Source organism: Pungitius pungitius, chromosome 14, assembly GCF_949316345.1.
Source record: "Pungitius pungitius chromosome 14, fPunPun2.1, whole genome shotgun sequence".
Lineage (NCBI taxonomy): Eukaryota > Metazoa > Chordata > Actinopteri > Perciformes > Gasterosteidae > Pungitius > Pungitius pungitius.
In genome coordinates, this window is record NC_084913.1 from 161411 (window position 1) to 173057 (window position 11647).

The 11647-nt window shown below is 47.4% G+C and overlaps 2 protein-coding genes across 3 annotated transcripts; one reads left to right on the forward strand and one right to left on the reverse strand.

Annotated features, from left to right (window-relative positions):
• Positions 1–331: 331 nt before the first annotated feature.
• cinp (cyclin dependent kinase 2 interacting protein) lies at positions 332–5629 on the forward strand. 2 transcript variants are annotated; one of them, XM_037486876.2, is made up of 5 exons: positions 332–524; positions 1804–1972; positions 2175–2310; positions 2788–2911; positions 4261–5629. In XM_037486876.2, exons 1-5 carry the CDS (start codon positions 518–520, stop codon positions 4458–4460), a joined length of 636 nt encoding a protein of 211 aa, XP_037342773.2. In that variant the 5' UTR covers positions 332–517; the 3' UTR covers positions 4461–5629. The 2 variants fall into 2 exon arrangements, with proteins under 2 accessions (XP_037342773.2, XP_037342772.2); XM_037486875.2 differs by having other exon boundaries at positions 334–524; positions 4258–5629.
• Positions 5626–11440, reverse strand: znf839 (zinc finger protein 839). The gene is made up of 10 exons (XM_037486870.2): positions 10465–11440; positions 9067–10050; positions 8828–8953; positions 8409–8522; positions 8223–8315; positions 7579–7725; positions 7392–7496; positions 7166–7253; positions 6949–7063; positions 5626–6853 (listed from the first exon to the last, which is right to left on the reverse strand). The coding sequence occupies exons 1-10, from the start codon at positions 11068–11070 to the stop codon at positions 6349–6351; spliced, it is 2883 nt and encodes a 960-aa protein (XP_037342767.2). The 5' UTR covers positions 11071–11440; the 3' UTR covers positions 5626–6348.
• Positions 11441–11647: the final 207 nt, after the last annotated feature.

Sequence of the window (11647 nt, forward strand, 5' to 3'; positions counted from 1 at the left end):
ATGCGGGTGTGTGTACATTATGATAGTTCGCTTTTTTATTTAATGGGTGCATTGTTTGATGCAATATAGTAAACTAGTAAACGTGTTTAACTAGTAAGCTAGTTCGATTTATGAACTTCCAACAATCTGTTAAACCTGCTTGATGTCCCTGAAAAAAAATTGTTATTGTACAAATTGTCCAAAAGTCGCTTTAGATAAAAAGCGTCAGCTAAATGACATGTAATGTAATGTAAAGTAAAAACTGCTGTAAACTGATAAATCTAACATGATTTCTTTGTACTCATCTTCGGAAAATGGTTGTTTTGACGCTGCACACTGACGTCACTAAAATGCGTCTCCTGTCGCATCACAACACGTAGCTTAGTGTTAGATGGGTCGGATTCCCAAACACCGCGTGGTGTTTTCCTAACTCCTCATGAACTCTCCTAACCATCTTCCCTGGACCCCATGACGTTTCTCACTTTCCCACGTGAGAGCGAGAGCTACTAAAGCACAACAAAGTGCACAGGAGGATCTGATGGAAGGTGAGTGAACGCACTCTTTGGAGGTCAGTTCTCATGAGAATCGATCATGTAAGATATTTTTGGCGTGTTCAAGGATTGGAAGCCCGGTCGGGGATAATTTAGCACAAATCAGCCAAAACAACTTCTCTCGTTCTGGTAAATTTATTCATCAGATCACAGGTCAAGTAGAAGCGCTGCGTTTGCAAAGGCAGGAGCAGTTCAGGCAGCACGCAGGCTGTAGGAACAACTAACTAACATCAGCAAAAACATCATGTTTTATAACCCAAAAAACAAAGAAAAAGTTTCTATTGGCCCTAAGCTGGAATGTAGGAGGATCTGTCACCCCCCTGCATCCAAAGATCTGGTCACATTCAATGTGCAGACCACCTTGCCTAACGTAAACAAAGAACAATGGTTGAGTGTTGGTTGGGGTGTGGTGTGAGCCTCCCCCCTTATCTTACACCTCTGCTGGTTGACCCGCTGACCTTGCCTCCGGACATAAACTGCTCCCATATATGTAACACTAGAAGCTTCTGTCTATATGTCTGTTAATCTAGTTCTCAACGGTATTAGTTAGAGCACCACCCTGGTGCCGGATTGTCTGGCCTCGCCGGCACATCCTGTTCGCCCTCTGGCCTTAAATTCTTCAGCAGGACAGGGCAAAGATCTCCTAACCCAGCACTAAGAAAAAAGCTTTTGATTATCAATCACAATGCATGTCGGCAGGTTGTTGGCTGTTCTCAAGTTTATTCTAAAAACATTTTACGTGACTGATGCTAATAAAACGGCTGTGATTCCCGGCATGCTGTTATCACAGGTACATCGGGGGTACTGCGGTCAACTCAGCCGACGCATGAATTTTAGTGCACGTGTATGCTGATGTTTACGGTATTGAGAAAGTAACCGGAATAAAAGATATTTAATCAAATATTCTGGACAATGACTGAAGTATGTGTGTTCGGGACCAGTCTGACTACTCTTGTACAATGAATGCAATACTTTTACTGTACATTTTTAGAGATTGAGTTATTGTCAGGCTTTTATTCCGGTTACTTTCTCAATACCGTAAATATCAGCATACACGTGCACTAAAATTCAAGCGTCGCCTGAGTTGAGGGTGGGGGGGTACGGACGGACGCCCCGGCGGGCCGGATGTGGCCTCCGTGAGTCTGACATATGTGGTTAGAACACAGCTACGGGGTTCAATTTCCACCCTGACAGTTCTCCAAAGTTCATTTATAAGATCAATATTAAAACCTATAAAACAACCACGTTGTGGATTTTGTTGTTGTCTTCTCAGGTGACATCACTGTGACCCAAGCCAACAGGAAGTTACCTGCTGTTACAGGAACAACCCGAAGAATCAAAGATAACGCAGCTGACTGGCACAACCTGATGGCGAGGTGGGAAAAACTCAATGAGGACGGATTCAACGTGGCAGGGAGCATAGTGGCCATCACACTGACACGGTGAGTGACCTGTAGGGTGCCAATTTTTGTACAGAAAAACAAGGGTCGTTACGGGGGCGACTCTCCCTCTCTCGGGACAAACTGTCGCTATTTCATGCTCAAAACGGACGATTCCGTATTTTAAGGGACGGGTGGCAACCCTAGTGTCCTGTTCTCAGTTTAGTTTCATTCAACTAGTTTAATTCAATTTACTCTCTTTCAGTCCCCAGAGTGATCAGCTGCTGGGAGTGGACGAGTCTTCATCCCCTTCATCACCTTCACCACCATCACCTGCGTCAGGTGGAGCTGCAAAGCTGCAAGATGAATGCTGCAAGCTGCAGGAGGTCATTGACAAAATGGTGATGCTTCATTTGACTTGATTTAAATGAGAAGAACCTTTCAACAAAGTAGAAACTCTGGAGATCAGAATTTCAATTAAACTCTTAAACTTTTGTAGAAAAAGGAAGAAACCTGAGGCAGAAACAGAAGGAATATAATATATAATAACCCTGCATAGATGATTTATGTCATGTGTACAGAATGAACAGTTCAATGCTGACATAAATGATCCATGTATTGAGAACAATGATGTAAACCGTACTAATAATAATAGCTTTGCTGAATGTAGTAGATGAGCAATAACACAGTAGTAGTAATAGTAATGTGACTAATACAAAGTGTATCTTAGTTACAGTAACCACAGGTCGTTGCATAGCGCTACGACAGGTAACTGTGTGTACTCGTGTTGACACATAGTCAGTGTGACTGGTTTGTTTCATTGATTATGGTCCATAATATAGTTAACCCTTAGTCAGAGCTCATCTTCCTCCTTTCAGGTGGTCGTGGTGAAGAAGATGGAACGTCTTACAGCACTGCAGCAAGGAGTTCAAGATCTGGAGGAGTTTCAGTTTGGACTTGAAGGAAGAAAGTTGTTTCACAGCTGGAACGCCAAACACTTCAGTGAGTTTACCTGTCCTCTTCCAGAGGTTGTCTCGTGTCTCTTTATGTTCCAGAGGTTGTCTCGTGTCTCTTTATGTTCCAGAGGTTGTCTCGTGTCTCTTTATGTTCCAGAAGTTGTCTCGTGTCTCTTTATGTTCCAGAAGTTGTCTCGTGTCTCTTTATGTTCCAGAAGTTGTCTCGTGTCTCTTTATGTTCCAGAGGTTGTCTCGTGTCTCTTTATGTTCCAGAGGTTGTCTCGTGTCTCTTTATGTTCCAGAGGTTGTCTCGTGTCTCTTTATGTTCCAGAGGTTGTCTCGTGTCTCTTTATGTTCCAGAGGTTGTCTCGTGTCTCTTTATGTTCCAGAGGTTGTCTCGTGTCTCTTTATGTTCCAGAGGTTGTCTCGTGTCTCTTTATGTTCCAGAGGTTGTCTCGTGTCTCTTTATGTTCCAGAGGTTGTCTCGTGTCTCTTTATGTTCCAGAGGTTGTCTCGTGTCTCTTTATGTTCCAGAGGTTGTCTCGTGTCTCTTTATGTTCCAGAGGTTGTCTCGTGTCTCTTTATGTTCCAGAGGTTGTCTCGTGTCTCTTTATGTTCCAGAGGTTGTCTCGTGTCTCTTTATGTTCCAGAGGTTGTCTCGTGTCTCTTTATGTTCCAGAGGTTGTCTCGTGTCTCTTTATGTTCCAGAAGTTGTCTCGTGTCTCTTTATGTTCCAGAGGTTGTCTCGTGTCTCTTTATGTTCCAGAGGTTGTCTCGTGTCTCTTTATGTTCCAGAGGTTGTCTCGTGTCTCTTTATGTTCCAGAGGTTGTCTCGTGTCTCTTTATGTTCCAGAGGTTGTCTCGTGTCTCTTTATGTTCCAGAGGTTGTCTCGTGTCTCTTTATGTTCCAGAGGTTGTCTCGTGTCTCTTTATGTTCCAGAGGTTGTCTCGTGTCTCTTTATGTTCCAGAGGTTGTCTCGTGTCTCTTTATGTTCCAGAGGTTGTCTCGTGTCTCTTTATGTTCCAGAGGTTGTCTCGTGTCTCTTTATGTTCCAGAAGTTGTCTCGTGTCTCTTTATGTTCCAGAGGTTGTCTCGTGTCTCTTTATGTTCCAGAGGTTGTCTCGTGTCTCTTTATGTTCCAGAAGTTGTCTCGTGTCTCTTTATGTTCCAGAAGTTGTCTCGTGTCTCTTTATGTTCCAGAGGTTGTCTCGTGTCTCTTTATGTTCCAGAGGTTGTCTCGTGTCTCTTTATGTTCCAGAGGTTGTCTCGTGTCTCTTTATGTTCCAGAGGTTGTCTCGTGTCTCTTTATGTTCCAGAGGTTGTCTCGTGTCTCTTTATGTTCCAGAGGTTGTCTCGTGTCTCATGTTTCCGTCTGGTGGCTCTTTTTTCAGAAGACTCGTCTTGTGTGCTGTTGGAATCCTTCAGTCAGGAGCTGAAGCTGAAGCAGACCATCCTGCAGCAACTCGCCCACACGGCAACCTCTGACCTCAGCATGGTCTATATGTCCTGCTGGCTGCATCAGCCCTTCATCACACCCCAGACCAGACTCACCCTGGAGGCTGTGCTTTTGGAGACAGGACACCACCCTCTTTGATGTGTTTGGTCCTCCAGGTTCATGTGACGCTGTCAGGCTCAGCTCTGAGGGACCTTCTTGTTGCTCAAACAGGTAGAGAGATATGTAGGTGCTCTGAAGATCAGCTGATGGTCCCTTCAAAGTCCGTTGGACATACGAGTGGAGCGGCGTTATCCGAATGTTTCAGATCAGTTTCATAAGCCTGAATTCAATGTGTATGTTACAGTTGTATAATTCAAATTAAATCCTGTTCTCAGTTGTAACCCGAAACCAGACTTTGTCTTCCCAAGAAAACATTAATAATCTTTGCTGTCCTGCTCCTAAATGGTGGAAGGAGCTCTGTGATGACATCAGGACCACAGAGAGCCTTCACCTCTTCAGACTAAACACTAACACACTGTAGACCTTAAACTGGACTCATAATGGATCTGATCTAGAACTAGTTGTACATCGGCTTATTTGATGAAATTACACTTTGTTGGTTCTTGTTCTTCTGAGTATCTCTATGGTTGAAATGCACTTATTGTGAGTCCCTTTGGATAAAAGCCTCAGATAAATGACGTGTAATGTAAGAATATTTTTGGTTTCTTCTGAAAACTGCATTTTTCCTTTCAACATTGACGCAGACGTTATAATGACGTACTTGAGTTGATACTTATGAGGATCCAGGGCAGCAGGCTTAGATAGTTCACAAGGAGCCTTAGAACCAAAGCAGGGGAACAGCTGCAGGCACCCAAAGGTGACGAAGACCAAATAGAGGACACAGCTCTCAATGTGCTCCTACAAGCTGTTAGAAATAACCTTGAAACCTTGTATTCCTGCAATGTTTCCTCCCACAGAACTCCTCGAGGTACAAGGTCATAAAACCTTATTTGACTGGGTTAGGGTTAGACCCCCCAGCAGACCTGCAGTCCTCCTTGGTACCAAGTGGATTTACAAAGCTCCAACAAGTTGTTTATGGCCAATCAATGAGCAGCACTGGTTTAGATCCCTGCTGTCCACACCCTCACATCTGGAGAAGATGTGTTCCACCACAGGGGTCTGCAGAAGACCTCGATGCCTCTGGCGTCAAGCTGGGTCTCCTCCATCAACGAGGGTCCGGGCCTCTCCTGCCCCCTGCCCCCCCCCCCCCGAAAGCTGTTCTCTGGATTCATTAAAGCTTCCTCTTGAGAAATCACAACACCGATGAGTCACATCCGTTTATTGGAGGAACATGAAATGTGTTTAATGCATTCAGAACGCCACCAACAACCGATTCACTTTCCTTTCCTTCATTCACAGTCTTTTCTCTAAACAAGTACAAACCTCCAGTTTACATTTGGAAAATGTATGTTTTATAAAAAGTAATAAAATAGTGCAATTTTTTTAAACTTTTTTTTATATCCTACATATAAACAGCCAACTGATCAGTTTCTATTTTGAAATGAACAAGTTTAATGTCTGAAACACTGGCGGTGAGAGGGAGCATTAGTTTACAAATCTACAATTCCTTCTAAAAACAGCAGGTTTTTCCCCAGAGCGATGACATCATCACAGCTGGGAACCAAAGGAACGTAAACAACCAATACGAGTAAAGCAGCAATAATATTGGCGCTGATATTTAGATGCTGCATTTGTTTGTCAGGGTTTCTGTTTAATATCTTTAAATATTAGTTATGGCCAAAACAAAATAAACACCAGATCTGATGTTTGATGATCGGAGAGAGAAAAAAAAACCAAAGTCTTTTTTTGTCAGCTCTTCAAATAGTTCCCCCTTCAGGTTGCTGGCTTCATTTGATCCACAGTTATTATGTGCAGCATTTACTTTGTAAACCTTACAAATACTAAACAAGAACTAAGTATTTCTCTGCCATCGTGATGTGGTTCTGGTCAGATTCTGGTCTTGATCAGTCAGGATTCCGTTAAAGGTTCACTGAGGCGCTTTGCCCTCAATGCCCAGCAGGGCCTGGACCGCCTCCAATGGGACCCCCTCCGGTGTCTGTATGTGCATTGTGGTCCCGTCTGGCCCGTTGACAATCACGATCCGGTCCACACCGGGCTCTGCCAGCTGAACAGTCAGGCCCTCGGTCTGGATGTAGATCTCCTGCCCCTCCTGCAGCTCTTTGGACTCACAGGGGTCTGCTGAGCCGGACTGGGTGGAAGCCACAGTCTGGACGGAGCAAGTCTCAGGAGTGGAGCTGAAATCAGGTTTCTTTGGTTCTATGTTCGTCTCAGGACTTGAACCCAAAGCTTTCTTCACCTCCTTCATTTGGGCTGTGATGTCACTGGTGCTCAAGACCTGGTCCTGGTTTGTCTTTGAGGCCTTCGCCTGGACTTTAGGCAGAAGCTTAATCCCAAGGTCCTCCCTTGGACTCACCTCCATGGGCATGAAAGGGGGCAGAGCCTGGGTGGAGGGCGGCTTAGAACCAGAGGAGCTGAGGGACCAAAGAAACCAGTTTAGTTTAGAACAGCCGTGTAACCCTGGTCCAGCTAAGACCTGTTAGACACACAGACTACAGGGTCCCCTCACCTAGAGGCAGGGTCGGCACTGGTGGTCAGCAGTTTGGATCCAGCTGGAATTACCAGAGGCGAGACAGAGACCGAGCAGGGCTTCAGAGAGGAGGGCACAGAGGTCGCAGGGGTCACTGTAGCCCGCATTGAAAGGAAAGAATCAAGATGTGAGTTCGTCAAACTGAAGATCCACTGATCAAACGAACGGTACAATGTGGTACGTCATAGTGTAGTACCTGCTCTGTGCCTCTCTATGCCATTCTGGTGAACTGGAACGCTGTTCTCCATCTTGAATCTCTTTGAAGGCGGCAACATCTTGGAGTTCTGGGAAACACAGTTTCTGAATCAGACTGAACCTGGATCAGTTAAGCTGCCACAGAGTCCTGGTATAAAAGCTAACAGACCCAGGATCTGATGTCCAGGAGACACCAGGCCACCTGGTAGTGGCGGTGGTGCATTTACCTCCATGTATCGGACATTCTTATTGGTCAGACTGGAGCTGGGAGACGCTCCAGGAAGCACCTTCATCCTGTTCACCTCGTCCAGGATCCCCAGCGACCTGGCAACCTGAGACACACAGTAGAGTACCCACCAGGTGTATGCTGCTACGTACAACTCACAGGGAGGGAGACACAGGACAACGTCTTACCTCGATGTTCCTGACCTCCAGGGGTGTAACCCCGCCCTGCGGGCTGATGATGTAGTCCTGAGCGGCCTGTCTCACCTGCGCCTGCAGGGACTCAAACTCACGGTAGATCTCTGGAAACCGAGTCCGAGCCGGACCGCTGCCCTCCACCTGAACAGGACCAGAGGACCCACAGAGGGCCTGGTGTCAAACATGAATCGCCCCTAACCCTGAGAGCTGGTTGTGCACCCCCCCCCCCCCCCCACAAAGCCTGAGGAATGGCTCTGCAACCCTTTCCATGCTGAATTTCCTTAGATGATGAGATGTTTTAGATTGATCTGTTGCTTCTTGAGATTTTCTAGCTTCCTTCACTTTGTCACACAGGTTTCTGGATTTAACAGGTGTGGCTGTGGTACTTAATGTGGTTAATAGATGTTTACTCAGGATCTATGGGGAGGGCAACTACTTCTTCACACCGGCCCAGGTAGGTTTGGATATTTATTTTGCCTTATGAATGAAATAATCAATTAAAAACTGCATTTTGTATACACTGGCTAATCTTTGTCAAATGTAGTGTGATGATCGGAAACCTTGAACTGTTAAAATTATGCAAAGTAATACGAAACCAGGGCAAAAACCTCTTCACCAGACGGACAGGGTCACTTTACCTTTGCCAAAAGCACCTCCCACAGACTCAACACCTTGGTCAAACGAGGAAGAACAACATCCATCAGCTCTTCATCCTCACACTGCTGCACTAGCTGTGAACACATGGTTGTCGTGGAAACACATCGGTTGGTCTTCATTATGGTCATTTCATCCGGTAAAGGTAAAAGTTCACATCCTTATTATACCTCCTGCAGCCTGTCTCGTCGCCTCTCCACCAGCTGTTCTGCGGTAACCATGGAGACAGCCAGCTTTGGAGGTCGACCGCGACGGCCCCGCCTACTGACAAGGCCCATCTGCACCTGAGAGAATCGACCAATAAGAGGACAGTTTAGATGGCGGGTAGAATGAGGTGAGCTCTACCAGCATGTGGTTCGGGGGTGTTGCATTAATTAAAGTTTCCCCCTTGAAGTTGCACGTAACCCATTGGGAAACACAGCGCATGGTTTGTGCACCTCGGCATCACTAATCAACATGTTGACTCATGGTGGAGGGTTCCATCACTCTTTCCGTTCTAGTCTGCTAACTGACGAGTCATTTTTTCATGTATTGTGTGTTCTTAAGTTCATACAGTGTCAGCCTGGTGTATTGTACAGGTGTGACCCACCTTAGGAAGCGGTCCCAGTGATCTGCCTCGCCCTCGCCCCCGGCCTCGCCCCCTCCCTCTCCCCCGAGGCCTGCCAGGGCCCCGGGGATTGAGGCCCCTGAGTCCTACAGCAGGTACTGGACCCACCTCCACCAGAAGACAGATAGAAAATAAACTGGTGATGAATAACTGGTCACATGAGCATCACCGTGCAGGGAAAGATAGTTAATAACAAAGCAGAGTACACGGTAATCCCTTACTCTGTTTGATGCTGCGTCAACAGGTTTGCCCTCTGTTGTCCTCTCCTCCTCCCGGTCCTCCCCCTCCTCTATGACACCTTTTGTTTCCAATTCCTGTGATTGGCTGTCATCTCTGAGGGGTTGTGGTGCGTTGTCGGGCAGATCAGGCTCTCCGTGGGTCGGGTTCAGTTTGTAATGCCGGTTCAGGCCTCCCAGACCAATGTAGGCCTTGTCACAGGTCTGGCAGCGGTGGGACCGGGACTTGTGGCTGTAGGTGAGAGACACGCCGGGGGCTGGACCGTCCTTCCTGCCGCCATCCTCTTCCTCCACGCTCACATCAGAGTAATCGTCGGAGTCGGACTGGTGGCCGTCTGCCAGGTCTTCCGTCTTTATGAACTTGTAGTCCTTGGCTTTGTACTTTGGCGGTCTGGAGACTCGACCAGATCTGGTCTGGACCTTTACCGCTCTCTTCTCTCTCTTCTTGGACTTCTTCTCTTTCTCCCTGTCCTTTACTGCTTGGGGCGGGGCCACTGTGGTAGGCGTGGGGGTCTCTGCTGTCGCCATGACGGTGGGTAGTTCACCTGAACTCTTACTAGCCACGGCCATGGTACCGTTAGCTGGACCTTTGGGTAGCGGGGCGGAGGACGCCGGGCTCTTGGCCATAGAGGTGGTCTGAGCTCTGATAGGGGACATTGTGGGTTTCTGACTCGGGTTGGTGCATGCTGATGTTGTCTGGCCCGTGAGCTTGTGAACCAATGGGAGCAGAGATCCCACAGAGGGGGCGGGGCTCTGCAGCAGCAACTGGATGGGGGGGTCCCCGGGGTTCTGCTGCAGGAAGAACTGCTGACCCGGCTGACCAACAACAGGTTGGATGTGGATGACCTGAGCGCTGCTCATACTACCATTGGCCAAAAGCTTCATCTGTGGATGATTGACAGCTACACCCGAGACAGACTTCACTTCCTTTCTGGGGGGAACCTGGATCTGGATCCTGACGGGCTCCGACTGAAAAGACAGAAAACCAGAAGATACCGCGAGAGGGATGGAACCTGTGATGAACATGTATCAGGATGTCAGGATGATGAGGAGCACAAAGCTACAGAACCACTCTTAACTAGCTGTAGCCATTATTACAGGGTTTCCCCCAGGTCTACAGGTTTTTGGGGGGGGCTGACTGACACTGAAACGTTAGAATGTGCTCACCCGTATGTGACATGAATGTTTTGAATGTACGGCACTGAAGATCTTAGTGGTAAATTGTAACAGAGGAAGCAAACATCTCAAAGGGTCCCCGCCTAGCTGCTGTGAGGAATATGTAAGTATATATATATATATATGAATAGTGCCGGATGAGCCGCAGAACCAGGACCTGGGGAATCCACTCCAGTCCACGTGAACCAGACTCTTCTGCTGACTCACCTTCTTCTGGACCAGCTGCACGGAGCTTCCGGTCTGCATGGAGACCTGCTGGGCAACGCTCTTCAGCTGCTGGGAAGCATTGTTCTGGTGGGTGGGCTTAAAGTCCTGCTGAGGGTCCTGGACCTGCTTCTGCTGGTTCAGAGCATGCTGGGGGACCTGGAGCTGCTGCTGAGACTTGGTGACCTGGTTGATGACCTGCTGCAGCTGGCTCGGGTCCAGGGCCGTGTTCTGGACCGGGATGGTTTTCACCAGCTGGCTCTGCTGGAGCAACTGGGCAGCCTCTGTGTCGGAGACCTGGACGATCTGCTGCTTGGTCAGCTGCTCCAGCAGAACCTGCTGCTCCTCTTCGGACAGCCCAGAACCCTCCACCAGGCTGCCGTCCGGCTGCACGTAGATGATAGTGGTCGTGTTAACCAGGTCTGGCCCCAAATTGCTGAAATCTGGGCCTACCAGGAGGTTCGGTTGTCCTGGGCAGTTCTGCAACACGTCGGTTAGCTGAGCTCCGGAACCGGCCGGTACACTGTCGTCGGGCTGAGTTCCGGGCACCGGCGGCTCCGCTGTTGTTATTGTTCTGGTCGAACTGCTGTCATCCTCGTTATCCGCCATTTTGGCTGAAAGGCTAACGGTTAGCTTAGCGCAGACTTGGTGCCAGTCGGCGTAGCAGATCCACCTAATCGATGTCCCCGAATACGTCTCCCGTTATAAACCGTCTGCGTGCTGCTGAATAAAACTCCACGTTAGGACGAAGAACAACATGAAGGTTAACGGGGATAGTAGCAGCAGCTAAGGGTTAATGGAGACATTAGCAGAAGCTAGCGGTTAGCTGGTAGAGTTTAGTACTAGCCTACTTTAGCAGTCTGCAGCACGCGGGAGCTATGACTTCCCGGACTGGATTCAGAATAAACCGGACTCTTAATCCTTTCGGTAGTCATTTAATAAATAAGAACTTTACATTCTATTGAACGTAACAACTGTGACCACAAATGTTTGAGTAAATGAAATGTATGATTGATTGATCATTTTATGAAAATCCCGTAATGTTAATATGTATTTGTACTCAACTGATACATTTCAGGATCCCAAAATTAATCAATCAAAACTTTATTTTACACTCAGTTTTTAGATAAATGAAACAATGTTCAGGCGTTAGCTCACTTATATTCAGCTTAACTGAACCCTTTAA